General features: G+C 37.9%; 1 protein-coding gene across 6 annotated transcripts in view; it reads right to left on the bottom strand.

Annotated features, from left to right (window-relative positions):
• The window catches only part of RPS6KA3 (ribosomal protein S6 kinase A3), a 159,200-nt gene that overhangs the window by 54,673 nt on the left and 83,771 nt on the right, over positions 1 to 20,756 (bottom strand). For 5 of the 6 annotated variants that reach the window (XM_024987870.2, XM_005228374.5, NM_001098937.1 and 2 more), the window contains one exon: positions 3,950 to 4,066. In XM_024987870.2, coding sequence (XP_024843638.1) covers positions 3,950 to 4,066 — 117 coding nt within the window. Of the gene's footprint in view, positions 1 to 3,949; positions 4,067 to 11,126; positions 12,422 to 20,756 lie in introns of those variants that run through there. The other variant, XM_010822144.4, reaches the window with a different exon arrangement.

Below are 20,756 nucleotides of genomic sequence, written 5' to 3'. Positions count from 1 at the left end.
ATAATTTGGGGAAGCAGGCCTACTAAGCAATGTCTATTTTATAGCTGCCCAAGCTAGGGCTTTGAGAGATGAAACAGTTCACTTAGTCACAGTGGTGACATCAGGATAAGAATTGGGCCAGCTACCCAGTTTCAGCGAAAAAGTTGGCTTAAAGTTCAACATTCAGAAAACGAAGATCATGGCATCTGGTCCCATCACTTCATGGGAAATAGATGGGGAAACAGTGGAAACAGTGTCAGACTTTATTTTTCTGGGCTCCAAAATCACTGCAGATGGTGACTGCAGCCATGAAATTAAAAGACGCTTACTCCTTGGAAGGAAAGTTATGACCAACCTAGATAGCATATTCAAAAGCAGAGACATTACTTTGCCAACAAAGGTCCATTTAGTCAAGGCTATGGTTTTTCCAGTGGTCATGTATGGATGTGAGAGTTGGACTGTGAAGAAAGCTGAGCACCGAAGAATTGATGCTTTTGAGCTGTGGTGTTGGAGAAGACTCTTGAGAGTCCCTTGGACTGCAAGGAGACCCAACCAGTCCATTCGAAAGGACTGGTTGTTCTTCGGAAGGACTGATGCTAAAGCTGAAACTCCAATACTTTGGCCACCTCATGCGAAGAGCTGACTCATTGGAAAAGACTCTGAAACTGGGAGGGATTGGGGGCAGGAGGAGAAGGGGACGACAGAGGATGAGATGACTGGATGGCACCACCGACTTGATGGACATGAGTTTGAGTGAACTCTGGGAGTTGGTGATGGACAGGGAGGCCTGGCGTGCTGCGATTCATGGGGTCGCAAAGAGTCAGATACGACTGAGCGACTGAACTGAACTCAGTTCTGTGCTTCTGCTCAGGGCCCTCTTATTCCGCTGCCTCTGGCAGGTCACCAGTCAAGCATAGCAGTAGCAGCAGCAGTCCAAGATGCCATTGGATCTTCTCCCACCAGCATTTCTGACCTTTCTAACTCCCCCATGAAGCTATTCTAGGCTGTGACAGGTCATCCCTGTTTCCTTGGCTTAGATTGGCTTTTGAGGATGAGTAAGAAAGGAGACGCCCTATATTTAATGTTTGCTATTTTTAGTAAGGTATTTAAGTTACTCTTAAAGAAATAAAGGGAGAAGCATGCTAACTCCTGGAAACTTCAATATTATGTTCCCTGAAAATATAATATACTGAAATAAGTCCATCTATTTTGGTTTATCTGTAATAAATTACATGATAATACAATCTCATAGCAGATATTATGAGCTTGAGCTTACATGATTTAATTCTCACTACTACTTTATGAGGGTAGGACATTATTTACTCATTAATTCTTTCCAGAACTATATGCTAGGTACCGTGCTACAGGATCAACACTGAGACATGGTACAAGGCGTGCATGGCCCCTGAACTCATAGAACATATAGTCTAGTGTGGGAGATAGCCAATTAATGAATAACTACTCAAACAAAAGACTGCAATTGTGGTGAGTGCTGTGAAGATGAGGTATGTAATGTTCTGCAAGGGTAAAAGAGACAAATATGATCTAGCCAGGATGGCTGGGAAGACTTCTTTGAGCTCATAAGCATGACAGGAGCTAACCAGAGGAGGAAGAGGTGGGGTGGGACACAGTGTTTCAGGCAGAGGGAACAGCACGTGCAAAAGGCTTTTGCTTACAGGCTGAAAAGGAGGCCCATGTGGCCAGAACACAGGTAGCGAAAAGTATATAAAGCGATGTTGATGAGGTAGTTAGGGGGCAGACTCAGGGGCTCCTCTATCATCTTAAAGAATTCGTCTTTCTCCTGAAAGCAAAGGGAGGCTACCAAAGGGTTAAGGGGATAGAGTACAAGACTAGCTCCTCTTGGTTGCCCTGTAAATAATGGCTTGAGGCAAGAATAAATTTGGGAAGCCCAAGGTAGGAGCCTTCTTCATTAGGTCAGGGAGAAATGGTGGTGGCATAGACTGAAGAAGTGGCAGGGAAAAAGAGAAAACAGGCATGATTTGAGAAATCTTTACTAGATCAACAAAACTTGTGGACAAATCATATTGGTAGAGGTGAGGGGAGAGGGAAGGGTGGGGACTAGAAGGATATGTTAAGAATGGATGCCATTCATAGTGATGGAGAAAAATAAAACAGGAAAGGTTTGGGGGTTAGGGGAAAATCATGAGTTTGGTCTATACACATTGAATTTAAATTGACTTTAAGGTATGCAAAAAGAAAAAAAAAAACAAGTAGCTATACATAGAGTTCAGCGCTTGGAGGCACAATCTAGACTGAAGGTGCAAATCTCTTAGGTCAGCTGTACAAGGGTTTTATTAAGATAGTGGACATAGAGAAAGTAATTAGGAGCAGGTAGAGAGTGAGGAGAAGGGAGCCTAGAATGGAACATTGAGAACTTTAATACCTGATGACTGCCTAGAAGAGGGAAATGGTGCTCTAAGAGGTTCAGTAACTTGCTCAAGCACAAATAGCAAGTATGTAGGAAAAAAAGAAAGAGAATCTACCTCTGGCTGACCTAGAGCACAAACTTGCAACGATTATCTTCTTTTGGCTACTTAATCTGTATTTGGATTAAAAATATCATTCTGGGTTTGGAAGAAGTTAACAGCTGTAACAGATTACCTATGTTAGCCAAGAATTGCTAAATAGTCCCATTAAAATACACAAGAGAGAAAAACTGGTCTTGTTTTGAAACTTGCAAAACATGTTATCTTCAAATGCTTCCTCAGCGAGGTGGCAAAGAAGTATTGCATGGTTAAAGTTGAATGCACTCTCAGAAAGTTCCTCTTGCTGAGAAATGTACTAGATAAACAGGTCAAGTAGTAGTGATTATAAAGCTGTATTTCCCAAAATGGAGTACAGGAAGTGCTCCTGAGGTATGCAACAGGGGGAAAAATGATAAAGATGTTGCAATTTCAGCTAGTAGATTTGGGAAATATTTTTAGATATTAAAACAGACACAGATATCACTGATTAGAATGCAACCTTTGCATTCATTTTAAAGACAAGCTAGAAGTCCCCCAATTTCATATCTGTAGTGCTAACCCCCAACCCTATTTCCTTGGATGTACCTATTCACTTTCTGCTGGAATTAGGGATATTCCAGAGGAAAGACTGATACGCAGTGTTAGAATGTAATGCAGGATCACCTTCCAATTCTACAGGAAGCCTCAAAAAGAGACCAGTGTATCACAGGAACATTTTGTGGTTTTTTAATCATTTGAGAAGTGCAATTAGAGAGGTTGCTGACAAAGGTCGGTTTAGTCAAAGCTATGGTTTTTCCAGTAGTCATGGATGGATGTGAGAATTAGACTATAAAGAAAGCTGAGTGCTGAAGAATTGATGATTTTGAACTGTGGTGTTAGAGAAGACTCTGGAGAGTCCCTTGGACTGCAAGCTCAAACCAGTCAATCCTAAAGGAAATCAGTCCTGAATATTCACTGGAATGACTGATGCTGAAGCTGAAGCTTCAATACTTCGGCCACCTGATGTGAAGAACTGACTCATCTGAAAAGAGCCTGATGCTGGGAAAGATTGAAGGCAGAAGCAAGAGGGGACGACAGAGGATGAGATGGTTGGATGGCAACACCGACTCAGTGGACATGAGTTTGAGTAAACTCCGGAAGTTGGTGATGGACAGGGAAGCCTGGTGTGCTGCAGTCCATGGGGTCGCAGAGTCAGACACAACTAAGCGACTGAACTGAACTGAATGCTGTGAAGATAAAATGAACGGAACGCCGTGAAGATAAAATGAACTGAATACTGCCAGTTTACAAAACTTTCTAATGTACTTTTGAATGGTTTTATTCACTTTCTCACACTTATTGACAGTGAGAATTATAAAAACAGAAAATACCACTTTGTAGGGAGATCAGTAGTATTTCAATAAAATATTTCCATTCCCCATTTGTATGAAATACACATTAATTTCAAAAAACAACTTTTTAAAAAGTACATATTCATGACTTACCTTTCCAAATGATCCCTGCCCTAATACTTTTAAAAGTTCAAATTGGGAAGGATCTGCCTTTTCATGTCCTTCCTTTACATGATGTGTGATTGCAATTTCTTTGATACTGCCTTCTTCCTGTTGATGCAAATATAAGGGGATAAAACAGAGTTAGAGCTACTTCCTCTGGCTATAAATCAAACAATATAAATTTAGTGTATTCATATTAGAAATCCTCAAGTTAACATACATAAACTGCCTTTACTGACCCATCAAGTAAAAAGAGAACACATGCCAAGCAAATATACTTTAAGTTAAATGTCAGAGACAGAATAATACCAGCCAACCACACAGGCCAGTTAAACCTCTACATAACATTAGCACTGAATATTTTCAAGTCTTCATGCTTCCTAATGGAAATAATCAGAATAATTAGTTTCATTGGCTGAGGGCATAGGGTGTAAAGAAATCTGAAAACAGATCAGACTAATCTGCTATGCTCTGATATGTGGCTGTATCAGGTAGAATCAATACTATACACAAAAAAACCTGATTATTGGGGAGAGGGGTTGAAACATATTCCAAAGTAAATGTGGAAATTTCTACCCTCAGCAAGGCCATCTGAATTAGCATGCTGAAATTTATTGTGTTTGAAATATCTAAGTTACTTCCTGTTTCTAGGACAACCTGAGATCTGAGAGGGGAGAAAGGGATATCTCTAAAACACAACATCAAAAAATATTTAACATTTGGATGGAGGATTAGACAGAAAAAAAAGTGTCTTTCCAGCATGATGGAACAGTAGATGGAACTCTTCATCTTAGAGTTAAGAAAAGGATAGTTAAAGATGGTGGTGGTTTTACTATATTTGAGAGAAGGTGTCAGAAGAGAAAGGCTGAAAGTACATATAAGTATACATATAATTTCAATTATTTATTTACCCTGAGATCAGAAGATTAAATACACCTTATTTAATCAAGACACATAAAAATCAGCCCAAAACTACAATAAAACAAAACCCAACAAAACGAGAAACATAAGCTTGTCACAGACTATTATCATACGCTGTATATTTTAGCACTTTTTTCCTTGGGTTAAGTGGGATGTAATTTATTAGGCTGCAACATTTTTTCATCTTATATTTCATAGCAAATACCCACTACAATTATCTGTCACAAATAAAAATGCAACACAGGCAGGGAAGGATTACTGATTATAACCGTTCTGCATTGTCACAGGCATTCAGAATTAAGCCTCATTCCACAGTGTGAGCTACAATCAGGCCATGGATCTCACAATAAACAGCAGTTACTATTCAAGAAAGATTTCATTTTTGATGACTACCCTTCCTTTCCTTTGAATAACCGCACTAAGCACCTACTATGTATTAAGCACAGTACTGGGAATACCTTTCATTCTATTTCTAGTAACGCTGTCTAGATATAATCCATCATTACCTTTCCTGTAGGAAACTGAAACTAGCTTGGTCACTCATCATGCCCCTTTTTGCCACTGCCACTCCAATTCATCCTCCTGACAAATTCATTTTCTGAAAGTAGATGCTCCAGTTACATGACCAACTGCTCAAAAACTTCTCCAAGTTTTCCCAAATTAAATGCGCTGCTTCACCTTGGCACTGGAGGTCCTCTGCAACATGGTCTCAACTGCTTTTTCTGGCATTATTTCCCAACATTCCCTTATAAAGTCTTTTGTCAAGCTGGGTTATTTCCTGTTTCCTAAATTTTTTGTCTTTAAAATCTAAGTAATACTTACACATGGGTAACAAATCAAATAGTGGCAGAATAGTTTAAGATGAAAAGCAAGTCTCTTCTCACTGCCATACCTAAGCTTTAAAAAAAAAATCTAATTCTTTCTGCACTAACTTTGATAATTTTTTAGTTTATTAACTTTATGACAATGCCTACTGATTTAAAAATAAGATGAAGGACTTACTTATATGCCCCTGCCATCCATCATCTTCTTCCCTACTATCTGATAATTATTTTCACAAAACCCTCTCGTTTTTTTGATAAGTTTTAGACAGGATCCTAACTCTTCACTTTGTAGGAGGGTAATAGTGCCCATACATTCTTTTCCTCAAATTACCCCCCACCTGCTGATAGCTTCTTTGTATTAATATTTAAGGCTGTATTAATATTTAATTTAATATTAAGAAAATTAACATCCTCTCTTGTAACCACTACCAAATTCTTCTTGCTCTCCCCAAAGCCTGATTCTAAAAGCTGAATGCCTATACAAGCAGCAGCATTTTCATGACAATACATTATTCAAACGAAGGCTAGGAGGTTTATTAAATTTCCTTTCATACGGTCCCTAACAGTGACTTCTGGGACAATTCAAGGGGACTTGAAATCTTAGCTTTTAATCATACTTTCTATTCTTCTGAGAGCCTTTCTTACCTTCCCTCAGGAAGGGTCGTTCTCTAGACCTTGCTGCATAGGTATTATCTCGGGATGTATCGTCAGTGCTTTCCTGGTTGAATTTACTATTTTCAGTTTCCCACATTTCTCTCTTTCTTAGATCACTCCCTTCTAACTTCCTAAGAAAAGTGATGTGGAAGAAAACTTTCTGGATCTCGCACATCTGAAAATGTCTTTATTTTGTCTTCACATTTGTATAGTTTGGCTTCCTACCAAATTTTAGAATAAAAACAACCTTGCCCAAGAATGTTGGCGCCATTTGTCCACTGCCTTCTAGCAGTCAGCGCTGCTGCTGATGCTAGTCTGATACACACTTTTTAGTACGTGACCTGCTTTTTCTTTCTGGAAGTTTTAAGAATTTTCTCTGTTTTTGTATTTCTGAAATTCCACACTAAGTGAGATAAAAATGGTCTCCTCTCCTTCAGAATGCTAGATGCTTGGTAAACCTTTATAATCTAAAGACTTGAATTTTTTAACTCTGGTGGAATTCTAACATTTCTTTGATAAATTCCTTCCAACTACTCTTCAGGGTTTCTCTTTTTACAACAACTCTATCAATTGGACATTGTATGTCTGGAATTTAATTCTCATCTTTTTTTCTCCTGGTTTCTGTCTCTTTTCTGAGAGACATCCTTGACTTTATTTTCCCACCTTCATACCAAAGTTTCTATTATGGTAAATCTTGTTTTAAAATAAATCTTCAAATCCTTCTTTTCTCAGCTTCTTTTTTTAAACAGCACTTTCCTCCACTCCCCTACCACATCCTCTCCAAAATGGATGCAATCATTTTGAGGATATTAGACTTTTAAAAATTTTTTTCTAAATTGAGAGTGCAGAGAATATAAAAATCGTCCTTGGGGGTAGAGAGAAAAGATCAATGTCTATGGCTCAAGTTCCAAAACCTTGCCACTGTTCTATTCCCAACACATTTTTCTTTTCCTTCCCAGTTGAAATTTTTACTAATCATATCAGTAAACCATTTTCTATCTACTTTTACGTATAAGTGAAGTCACAGTAGCATAATAGGCATGATATCCTTGGTTGGTATCTTGATTCCCAAATTGTGCTTTATGTTAGAGTCTTTCCAAGTTATTGGACCATGAATATTTCAGAAATGAACTTGAGGTTCAATTAGGACGTTATACTAATGCTTGGGCAATCTTGGATAACAGATAGGAAAGCAACAGCGTGCTCTTCCAGCTCATATTTGGAATCCAATGAGATAGATGCAGGGAAGAATATCAAATTTCTGAAGATATAGATAACCAAGGACAGACTGACATTCACATGTGACAAACCTATCTTTATGTCACTAAATCAACTGTTACTGAAATCAATCTGTCATAGGAAAACATAGAATTACAGCTTGATAGTTTGTAAAATTGTGTTTTTGCCTTTAAGTATACAGTGAAGCAACTATAATTTTATGGGAAAAGAATTTTGTCAATGAGGTAGAGGAGAACTATACATTATAACCATTATAATTTTTCTGTGAGGCTCACATTTTTACATTTTCTAGCACAACTGCACTTTAACTGATATATGGATATCTGCCCATTCATTGGAGAAGGCAATGGCACCCCACTCCAGTACTCTTGCCTGGAAAATCCCATGGGCAGAGGAGCCTGGTAGGCTGCAGTCCATGGGATAGCAAGAGTTGGACACGACTAAACGATTTCACTTTCATGCATTGGAGAAGCAAATGGCAACCCACTCCAGTGTTCTTGCCTGGAGAATCCCAGGGACTGGGGAGCCTGGTGGGCTGCCGCCTATGGGGTCACACAGAGTCGGACATGACTGAAGCGACTTAGCAGCAGCAGTAGCTGCCCATTCATTATCACAAAAACTTAGCTTACATATTTAAAAAAAGTTGTAACAAATTTCATATTTTTATTTTTACAAAGTCCACATTTATTTGATAAAGGTGTACTTGTAGGTAAAATTGTGAGGCTGGCAGCTGGTCTACATCACAATCCTGTATCCTTCATCTACATTCCCCGCACTTTCAGACACTTGGCACTCCAGCCTAGGTGTTCAATACTCTCAACTTACGAATGGGAATTAATTCATTCATCCATTTAAACATTTATTTATTGAACACCTAATACATGCCAGGCACTCTTCTAATTGTCTGAGACATATGATAAATGAAACAGAACAAAATCTTTGCTGTTCTGGGAGAGACCTAATAATAATAAGTAGTAGTAGTAGTACTACTAGTAATAGTAGTTATAGTAAGTTCATCTTAGAACATGATACATACTGTGGAAAAAAGATATTAAGTTGGATAAGAGGGATCAGAAGTGCATGGATGGAAAGAAGGCCTTGCAATCTGAAATAAAAACACCAGGGCAGGCTTTACTGAAAAGACGCTATTTCCTGAAGGAGTTGAGGGAGTCAACCATCTGGGGGAAGAGCATTCCAGGCAAATGGACAAACCAGTGTGAAGGCCAGTGTGGCGCACACAGGGAAACTAGTGTTCGGATCAGAGAGTGAGAAGGAGAGGAAGAAAAGGAAAGGTTCAAGAGGGGACTAAAACTCAGGCAGCTCTTGTACTTTTCCTTCGTGACTGCCTGGTCCTGATGGAAGTGTTTCTGATCTATGACATATTCTCTTAGGGTCCTTCCTTTTTGTTAGAAGGCAATTCAGATTATGGGCCCGGCAATGGCAACCCACTCCAGCACTCTTGCCTAGAAAATCCCATAGACGGAGGAGCCTGGTAGGCTGCAGTCCATGGGGTCGCTAGGAGTCAGACACGACTAAGTGACTTCACTTTCACTTTCCACTTTCATGCATTGGAGAAGGAAATGGCAACCCACTCCAGTGTTCTTGTCTGAAGAATCCCAGGGACGAGGGAGGCTGGTGGGCTGCCATCTATGGGGTCGCACAGAGTCGGACATGACTGAAGTGATTTAGCAGCAGCAGCATGGTGCTAGGTATTAGCAATACTAAGATACTGAAAAGTAACTGCTCTTCAGGAATTTACCCAGGGTTTCAAAAACGTACTACTGGGTAAACACTTGTTGAGATATGACCCTGATAGATAAAACAAAGTCCGTTCAGTTAAAAAAAATTTGTAATTTTTGGAATTTGTAAAGAGTATCATTTTAGACATTACAGAAAAATGGCAGGAGAAAATTCATGGACAGATGGATCTTTTGGTGCTCCTTCCGTCACAGAGAAAGGTCACTTCATTTGTTTCCCAGGACCAAGAAAAGGTCCATAGGTTTTGTCTTAAATGGTCTTTGAGGTCTTTCCCTTAATAGGGAAAAATTAACTCAATGTTTCCTTTCAAGTTGAAAGGGAAAAAATAGAATTTTGTTCTTAAAATGTTTTTTTAAAAGGATTAAAGAAAAGGAACTGAAATTGATGCTGCCTACCTGAGTTATAGAAAACATAATATTTTATCATCCAAACATCAAAAAACCAAACTGGGTGACATTAACTGATTTTAAAGAGTGATTCAACATTTGGCATTATGCCCTGCCTTGTATACATGATTTCCTTTTTCCTCCCCTCCCTTGAATCAGGAAGTGTGTTCTTAAGGCATTTGTATTTTTAAAATTGTTTTTAATATCAGAAAACATTGTTGAAGCTGGAAATAAAACATTTAAATATTCCTTAGTAAAAGTCAATACATAAGTATTTTCTACTCATGGATATGTAATCATTTTGTGGCCTATCATAAAAAAAAAAACTCTGACAAATGAAATTATAAGATTATATATAATCCAAAATTAAACACTGCTTTCTATATAGATACTTATAGTTCCATAATACACATTTTTTTAATTTTAAAAAGATATGCTAATTTTTTGGCTGTGACACATAATTAGGCTGCTTATTCAAGTTGTGGTGAGAAACTACATTTTAATTTATTCTAGATTACAATTTGACCAAATCCAATTTACTTGATTTGCTAATGAATAATAAATATGCTCAACATTTCTCATTTAATCAAATTCTTTAAGAGAGTATTCCAACCAGTTTCTTGAATCTATGCTTGAAAAAAGAGCATTGCTAGTTTCCCAGACTAATATTCTCAATAACTGCTGCAAAGAGCACTAAGTTTTCTCCCAGTCGGGAATCCTGATCAACAAATTTAATTCTCTTTAAAAAGCAGGAGGACAGCACAATTCTCATGGGAAAATATCAAGTTGATTTTGGCATGCTTTTAGATTAAATACAATGCAAATTATCATTCACAAACACATTTTAACAAAGTTATGCTTTAAAAACTGTGCCTACTCTAAGATAAAATTACCTGCTTAAAATATAATTGATTAAAAACTTCAAATTTTTGAAAGAACTAATTTCAACAAAACTCTGCTTTTAAGTTCTTGACTTTAAAATAAGACATTCTCCTACAATGTTGCTTTCATTATTATTACATGGTAATCTTGTAAATATTAGTACGTTTCCAATTTTGTTCAGGCCTAGTTTAATACTGAGAGTTACAGTCATCTGTTTTATAATACAAAATTATACACACTAACAAGATAAAAATTACTTTAGCACTAAAAAGCCAATATAAAATAACTGTAGAAAATACACAGAGTTGAAATGTATAATATAAATAGCTGGTTTACTTTAAGCAAACAGAAATAGCATCCTTTAAATGTTCCTTAAGAACTGGTTTTGAATTCTGAAAAGCTACTTAAAAGAACATATAAAGTAAAATAATTGTTTAATTAGTGTAATTATACTTAGCTCCAACCGAAACATTTTAGTCTTTAAAGAAGTTGAACAAAGCTTACCTGTATAGAGCGAACACGAAAAGACAGAAATTTAAACATGGCTACGAAACCATGATGGTGATAAAAGAATTTCTGATGGTAAAACTTAAGTTAGAAAGGGAAGGCCAAGCCCCTGCAAAGTTTTTCCCTACCAGCTGTTCCGGCAATTAGAAAATTTCCTGTCAGGCGGGTCCCGAAATGCTAGAGAAAGAGGCCTGACAATTTTCCTGTGGTAAAAGAAAGGAGAACCGTAATGGCGAGGGCACTAATGTAGCTGATAGGTAGGGAGGCCAGAACAGGAAACCAAAACAGATTTGCTGATAGCAAAATCCTGTTGAAATGTTCATACGCCTGGTTCCCAGAAATCTGGATGACTTTCACAACCAGTAAAATGAACATTCTTTTATTTCAGAATCCTGAGATAGGTTGGTATTTCTTAAGGTATTTCTTAACTATATGACACTTTAAAAGCAACGGAAACTAGTCAGCACTGCTAAAATAATAAGTCATCCATTCACATGTGAAATTTTACCCTGTGTAATGTTTATACACACACTCCAAAAGACAGTTTCAAGACTACTTTAAGGTCACATGTAGACATGTAATGGGTGTTCCCTGTCAATGAGGAAGAGTTTCCGAACTATGGGAAGAAAATGACCACATGCAAGAAACTTTTTGATTGTGATGTAAGGACAGATTCTTCCTATCTTAAATGAAAGTAAATTACATTTAAATTCTTATTGGTTTCCTAACATCAATTATCAACCAGGTTAAAGACTTCAAGGCCCACAGTTAAAATTCACATTCCTAGCTGATAAAATCTAAATTAAAAAAAAAAAAGTCCACTCCCTGGGTTATTAGTGAGCAAAAGGAACATTTACTGAAGTAAATCTGGAAAAGAAAGAAGGTTGAAACTACTGTACAACCCCCTACTCCATTTCATCCTCAAATAGCTTCCAGAAGTTCTTCTAAGGTATTTTTGCTTTGAGAAATATTTTTTAAAGTATGCCAGTATTCAGACATGATCACTGAGACAGTGTCATTTAAACAAAACCAAACGACAGAAGCATCAAGATCTGTGGGGAAATACTCTATTTAACGTACACAATCTATGTGGAACCAATAAAAACCTCAAATGTTAATCTACATAACCTGTACCGATTTCATAAAAATCACCGAATTTTCAAGAACTGAAGAGCATTTAGAAATCAGCAGGTTTGCTCCAAGCATGAAGGAACTACGGTGAAGGGAGGCACATATTTGATGACAGAGCTACCTACCATGAGAGCTCAGTGCTGCTGTCCTGTATTGAGCAAACATTAGAGGGCCTATTAGGTGTTTGGAGAAGGCAATGGCACCCCACTCCAGTACTCTTGCCTGGAAAATCCCATGGACGGAGGAGCCTGGTAGGCTGCAGTCCATGGGGTCGCTAGGAGTCGGACACGACTGAGCGACTTCACTTTCACTTTTGACTTTCATGCATTGGAGAAGGAAATGGCAACCCACTCCAGTGTTCTTGCCTGGAGAATCCCAGGGACAGGGGAGCCTGGTGGGCTGCCATCTATGGGGTTGCACAGAGTCAGACATGACTGAAGCGACTTAGCAGTAGCAGTATTAGGTGTTACAGATACCATGTGAAAGGCCACGACTCTTTCTGCTAGATCAAATTTTTATGGCCATGTTCTATAAATGACCTAATACAGTTGAAGAATTAAAAAAAAATTACTCCATTAGAAAAATTATTCTATGTAACCAAACATATTAGAATCACCTGGGACTCAAACAAATAGCCAAGATAAAATTTTCAACTGTGCCTGGGAAACTGCATGTCTCTTGATTAAAAATGCATATCTTAGTTTTTCAGCAAGGAAAGCACTTAAAAAGTTTTCCATCAAAAAAAAAAAAAAAAGTTTTCCATCAGAACATAAACCCTTCCATCTCCCAAAATCAATTACTTAAGGCTCCTTACAATACTGCAAAAGGGCAGCAAGGCCAGGACAATCACCCAACACTGAACCAGTGTCTCAACATGAGGTGCTTCTTAAGACTGTCAAGAAGAGGCAAACGTCATGGTTATTCTACAACCAACTAAGGTGCACAAAACAAAACAGGAGTGTCCCCATACAGAGCAGTCACCAACTTTACTCTTGTAACATTTAAGAACAGGAGCAACCAAATAACCTTTTTTGAATTTAAAGGGTTGGTCTAAATTGGCTTTAATGACTAGTGATGCTCAGGTTAACAATTCACATTTTACTGTGAGTTATGCTTTTTAATATTACCCCTAAAATATAAAGCAATATTTCAGACACCAAAATCTGAACTAAGTCTTCCTCAGTTGAAATGATACCTTAATTAAAACAGCATGGTACTGCTGTATAAAAGATAAGCATAGCGACAGAAAAGAATGGGACGCTTTACCTCTGAGGGAGATGTGGTGGTATTTGGCTACCTGTTTAGAAAATGCAAGCATAAAGGAAAACATTGATACAAATTTGGTTATAAAATTTAAAAACTCCTTTACATCAAAAGGCACCATAAACAAAGTTAGAAGAGTAGCTCAATATATATCATTGAACAATTGCTTTACTTGGGTGTTAGTTATCTCCTAACCAGAACAAAAGCTCTTAAAGTCCTTCAGGACATTGTTTATGGCATTTATCAGTGTTTAAGCATATCCCATTGTCCCTACCAGATTAATCTTTGGAACAGGCACCATACTTGCTTGTATCCTTATAGCAAACACCACATAGGAGAAACTCAAATAATGGCTGCCCAATTAAGTATCATATACTGAAGTCTGAAATGGACACTACTTGTGTGGTTGTACCCATGAAACTAGATACTATTGTTAATATTCTCCTGCCTCTAACTTTTAACTATCTTTAAATTTATCTTTTAAAATTTTCAGCTAGTTTTTCATTTTTGTGTCTTATTGGTTTTATCATTCACCTTATTAAAGTAACTTTCATTATAAAAATTATGCATGCCCAGGATAGAAAGCTTAAATAATAAAGATAAACAAAAAGGAGAAAAACAAAAGAGGGGAAAAAATTCACTATGTCAATGCTTTCTAGTTTTTTTCTCTTTTTTTTAAAAATTTTATTTTATTTTTAAACTTTACAAATTGTATTAATTTTGCCAAATATCAAAGTGACTCTGCCACAGGTATACATGCACACACTTGAACCATACTACAGAATATTATCATTTTTTTTTCTGTAGAGGGTCAGAAAATACAGCTTTGCAAGTCATACTGGTGTCAACACCGCCACTGCAGCAGGAAGAAGAATGGGTGACGTTGTGTTCCAATAAAACTTCATTAACAAAAATAGGGGGCAGGTCTCAGGTATAGTTTGCTGACTCTTGTTTTCTATTATTAAATCAGCCTCAATGTGTCACTAATGACTGCAGAGGATTCTACTATATAAATTCCCTGGGGTGGTGGGTATTTGATCTATATCACTGGAATGTCTCCATGTTTTGTGTACATTCACAGTTTATCAGAAATAATTTCTATAAATGGCACTGTATTTCTAGAGGTAGTGCATTCGAAGTTGCTTCAGTCATGTCTGAATCTTTGCAACCCTATGGAATGTAGCCCACCAGGCTCCTCTGTCCATGGGATTCTCCAGGCAAGAATACTAGAGTGGGTTGCCATTTCCTCCTCCAGGGGATCTTCCCGACCCAGGGATAGAACCTGGGGATCCCATGTTGTGGACAGATTCTTTATTGATTGAGCCACCAGGGATGGAACCTTCTAAAGGAGTATACAGCATTTTAAAGTTTCTTGATCCTAACTTATTTGGCAAGTTGTCCTCCAGGAAGAATGTAAATAATAATGAGAGAACCATACCAAGACCTCAGGCAAGGGTAAACTACAGCCAAGCAGGGGCAGTCAAGGGCTAAATCTGGTCATGCCCATCACTATTTACCTAACAGCTCCTGCTGGTTTTGCCCTACATAATGGCTACCACTGACATGAGTGGTTGCCACAAAGCCCACGTGCCACAAAGCCTAAAATACTCACTACCCAGCCCTTTATAGACACAGTTTGCTGACTCATGGTCTTGAGTCTTCCAACAGAATGAGCAGCAAATGCAAAAGCCCTGAGATTAGGAAATCAGCTTAATGAACTCAAAACACAAAGGAAAGACCTTGGTGGCTAGAATGTGTGAACACCAAGGAAAGAGAAGGAAATGGGGAGGTAGGTTTGGGCCACATCAAGCAGGGTTTTACAGACTATTAAGAAGTTTGGATTTGATTTCCAGTGTAATGGGAAGCTAAACTGCCTCATTTTAGGCAGCAGCATCAATACTGATTCCCAAAATCTGTAAGCCCTTTTTGGCTTTTTCCTTTCCAATCTAATTTCCTTCCTCTTCATATTTAATCCATCAATAAATTCTACATATTTTATCTCTGAAATATACCTCAAATCTGTCTGTTTCTATTTCCTCTGACACTGTCAGTACAAGCCATTATCATCTAGTGCCATCTAACTGATTTTCCTTTTTCCAAATTTCTCCTATATAATCCTTTTTATTCACAGCAGCCAGAATAATTTTAAAACAGAAATCAGGCTGGGTCATACCCCTATCTAACATGCTTCAATGGCTTCGAATTCCAGACTAAAACTCAAATTTCTCATAGTCTATGGAGCATAAAGCAAACATTAATAAATGCTACCTTGATCCTAACTTGGGAATACACTCAGAAAATCATTCAAATACAGTTATCAATATTTGGGTTTAGACATATTTTAATCATGATAATATGAGACAACTTCCTCTTTACTAAAAGAAGAATGAATACTGAATTTTGTAAAGTGTCTTTTTATTATCTATTAATATAATAAACTTAGTTTTTCTCCTTTGACTCACTGATTTGATAACTTAGATCAACAGATGTCCTAATATGCTTGCATTTCTGGGAAAATTCCATTGCTTTACTATAAATCTGTTTTTGATTTGTAAATTTTTAGAAGGACTTTTGCATCTGTATTCATAAATTAAATTGGCACAATTTCCTTTTCTGTGTTCTTTCATTTTCAGGGCTCTGCTAACTTTATAAAACAGTCTAGAAGGTGATACAAATTTTTCATATGTTTTAGGACAATGGCAGTACATATTAGGAGAAGGCAATGGCACCCCACTCCAGTACTCTTGCCTGGAAAATCCCATGGATGGAGGAGCCTGGTAGGCTGCAGTCCATGGGGTCGCTAAGAGTCGGACATGACTGAGCGACTTCACTTTCACTTTTGACTTTCATGCATTGGAGAAGGAAATGGCAACCCACTCCCATGTTCTTGCCTGGAGAATCCCAGGGACGGGGGAGCCTGGTGGGCTGCCGTCTCTGGGGTCGCACAGAGTCGGACACGACTGAAGCGACTTAGCAGCAGGAGCAACACATATTCTTTAATAACTTAAAGTTCTCCCTTCCTATGGGTAAAGTCATAGTTTTTCCATATTTTCCTAGATGAAATCATTCAGGTTTTCTTAAAAAACACATATTTCAGCAAGACTTTCATATTGGCATAGAGATATACTTCATATGAAAGTGAAAAAAGTGTCAGTCACTCATTCGTATCCAACTCTTTGTGACCCCCTGCACTGTAGCTCACCAGGCTCCTCTGTCCATGGGATTTCCCTGGCAAGAATACTGGAGTGGATTGCCATTCTCTTCTCCAGGGCATCTTCCTGACCCAGGGATTGAACCCGGGTCTCCTGCACTGCAGGCAGATTCTTTACTGAGTCACCAGGGAAGCCCATACTTAGTACACTATTATGTTTTTTTTTTAATCAAATTTAAGGAAAACTTCAAGCTTACATAATAGAATAGTATAACAAACCCTGATGAATCCAGCACTCAACTATAACGATTATCAACTCATGGCCAATTCTGCTTGAAATACTCACTTCCCCCCACTCTCATAACTAATTATTTTGAAGTAAATCCCAGACATTATAATATTTCATCTGTAAATATTTCAGTTGTTATAATGTTTTAATCTCCTTCCTATCTGTGGTTATATCCTATTTTGCTTTCCTAATGTTGTGCATTTCCTTTTGTTTCTTATTTTTCCTGTTTTCTAATTCATCAATTTTGGAATTTAAATTCTTCTCTGGCTTTTTATAGGTTTACTGTGTAGTTCTTTTTCCAGTTCATTCACTGAATTCTCCATTCCTTTATTTGAATTCTCATTTATTAATAAACTTTTTTCAAGTATAATTCTAACAATATCATTTAAGATACTACTATATGCTAAGAACCATGTTTCACATGAAATTATTTCAGTTACTTCTCACCGCAATGAGATAAGTACTGTTATCCACACTACAGATGAAGAAACAAAAGGTTAGAGAGAAGTTAAGGAACCTGCTGCCCAAGTTCAGAAGTGGGAATGGCTGCGATGTTGTTGGTAGGAGCACAGGCAGGCAATTATATCTGGGGAAAGAGTGTGTATATGTATGGCCAGTGGCTGACGTAGGCCAGACACCAGGAGGTGCTAAACCTTTTGATATGACCCTGAAGGAATACGGCTCAGTAGAGGGTCCACAGCAGAGTTTCTGAACACTTTTTCTACACCACACATTATATTTGTCTGGCAAAACCTGAACTCTGGTCAATTATCAACCACCTTCATGACTCTATGAGAGCTGAACTCTGCTGGAGAAAAATCAACTGCTATAATAAAAACTTAACATGTTCTTAACCAATTCCTTCAGATACAGGGTGTTTTTTGTTTTTTTGTTTTTTTTTTGTATGAATCAAATTTTCAGATACTAAATTTTCAGATATTTAAGTATAGGGGAAGAATTCTGTAGCACACATCCATTAGTAAAAAATGTTATAAAATGTTAAGGTTGTAAGGTTTTAAATCAGAAATGGGAAATAAGTTTCATGACCATCAACCTGAACCAAATGGTAGTGGCTTCCTTGAAAATGGAGAGGGGTTGCTTCTAAGGCCCTGTCTCAATGGAAAGCACACTGTATTTCACTCACAACATCTCCCCTGAGCATGATGTAAGAGCAACGGGGCAGCACCAGAGTCCCAGACTGGCATCTTGCAGTAGGCAGCAATATACCCTAGGCAGTATTGCTGGTCTCCTTATTCATTTTTTCCTGCTTAGCCTGGAGTTCTTTTCACTTAGTCATTTTCATCTAAAATGGGTAAATTAAGAGATCCACTCAAGTACAGAGGTTACAACTTTCAATACACCAGTATTTCAGGTTAACTAAATAAACCATTCCCATTTCAAAAGAACTTAATCAAATGAATATTCTTTCTTTCCAATTATGGTTTGGATCACTCAAACTCTGAAAAATGAGTATTGTGATAAGCAGACTAGAGCAGAGGAGAAGCAAATTTGGATCAGGGGGATTATATGAGTTAGGCAAGTTATGATTTTTTTTTTTGAAAGGGAGTGTGCATGTGTGATTTTTAAAAGCTCTTAGGGGAGGAGAGAAGGGACACTAGAAATTAAAAATAGCCCTGAAAGAGGGTGAAAAATGTAGTATAGGAAATCTTACATGCTTGGAAATTTTGTCTATTATACATATACTCCATTTAATGCCACCATACAGTGCTAATTATAATACTACTTAATCTCAGAAATATTTTTCTAAGTGGCATATACTTAAATCTACTAGAGCATATTTTCCCCATGCTCTAAGTGCTAAAATATACTCTCAGCCTATGAGAGTTAGAACCACAGACAATACTCTACACAGTCAGTAAGTGTCATCAATGTATCACTCCACAAATGCTCACTGCCAATGAGCACTCTATTGTACTTTCCTGTGTTGAGTGGGTTATTCACTGACTATTATCTACTCTTCTAGGGCTTCTCTTTCTGTAGTTTGTATTTAACCCATAACTTCAAAAGCTACACAAGTGTGTGCTGGACTTATGGCTATGAGTGTCATTTCTGGATGTTCAAATCCAAGTTTTAAAAGAGTTTGAGGGAACCTTGAAGGACATGGAGGAAATCAACAGGGAACTGGTGAAATTCCCTTGATGCTGTGAAGGCCATCAAACACATCACTGCTGCCTTAGGCATGTGTAGACATTGGAAAAAACTATGTCCCATCAGGAGACGTGAGAAGAACAGGACACTGCCTATGTACCTCTACCTGTGTCCTTCACAGGGTGCTGCTCTTTAACTTGGCATCTAAGGTCATCTATGACCCATCTCCATTGTATCTTTTAAAACCATTTTTACCACTGCTACTTTTAACAAGCTTTTTCTAATTCTTGACAATCATGCATGTGACTCTGATACAAGAGCTACAAAAGACTGAGTTGATATATAGTACTTAGGACTGTAGTAATATAATACAAAGTTAATGTTATGAGCAATTCACATACACATGGCCATTAGAAATATACAATAAAAGGAACGGAAGGGCCAAAGGACCAAATTAAGAGAAAGTCATTTCTCAATTTTGTCTGAAGCCAGGTCTACTGTCAGCCACAAAATTACTGGATACCACCCTTGTTTCTAAAAGGCATACTTTCTCCCTGGTGAATAGTCTGAGAGAGCAGGATCAGTCTCTGGGAGGAAGAGGACAGGAAAATTAACACTTATTGGGCTCTTCCTTTGTGCAAGGTATTTATTTATCTCCTTTAATTCTCAAGCCTCAGAAGAACCTTTGCCTGCCACTGTAAGAACCATTAAGAGAATTATTTCCCCACTAAACAAGAAACTGCTTTAGAGATTCCTGGATGATTATGGAGACTCGAACAGCTCAGACGCCCTATTTCCTCAGCATGGATCATCAGAGCATGGAGTCCTCTGACCAGATGAGAAAAGATAGAAAATTTTGGAGTCCAAGAAGGTATCCTCACTTGAGGAGCTATATAGTAACTTATCTTCTACTATGAAGGCAATCTCTCTCTCCCAGCCTTAGCAGAATAAAGGATAAAAATAAAGTCTAACAGGTAAGGGAGAAGAACAAAATACAGTGGCTAGAGCAAGTTAACTGGTGATAAATTCAATTAATTATACATAAATATGAATTAACATGCAAAGATGGCTATTAAACATGCAAAACTTCATTAAACTTCGTGGGAAATAGATGGGGAAACAGTGGAAACAGTGTCAGACTTTATTTTTTTGGGCTCCAAAATCACTGTAGATGGTGACTGCAGCCATGAAATTAAAAGATGCTTACTCCTTGGAGGGAAAGTTATGACCAACCTAGATAGCATATTCAAAAGCAGAGACATTACTTTGCCAACAAAGGTCCATCTAGTCAAGGCTATGGTTTTTCCAGTGGTCATGTATGGATGTGAGAGTTGGACTGTGAAGAAAGCTGAGCACCGAATAATTGATGCTTTTGAACTGTGGTGTTGGAGAAGACTCTTGAGAGTCCTTTGGACTGCAAGGAGATCTAACCAGTCCATTCTAAAGGAGATCAGTCCTGGGTGTTCTTCGGAAGGACTGATGCTAAAGCTGAAACTCTAGTACTTTGGCCACCTCATGCGAAGAGTTGACTCATTGGAAAAGACTCTGATGCTGGGAGGGATTGGGGGCAGGAGGAGAAGGGGACGACAGAGGATGAGATGGCTGGATGGCATCACCGACTCAATGGACATGAGTTTGGGTGAACTCCGGGAGTTAGTGATGGACAGGGAGGCCTGGCGTGCTA

This window comes from Bos taurus, chromosome X (genome assembly GCF_002263795.3).
Source record: "Bos taurus isolate L1 Dominette 01449 registration number 42190680 breed Hereford chromosome X, ARS-UCD2.0, whole genome shotgun sequence".
NCBI classification, from domain to species: domain Eukaryota; kingdom Metazoa; phylum Chordata; class Mammalia; order Artiodactyla; family Bovidae; genus Bos; species Bos taurus.
The sequence above is the reverse complement of the archived record's forward strand: the minus strand, read 5'-3'. Positions and strand labels throughout refer to the sequence as shown.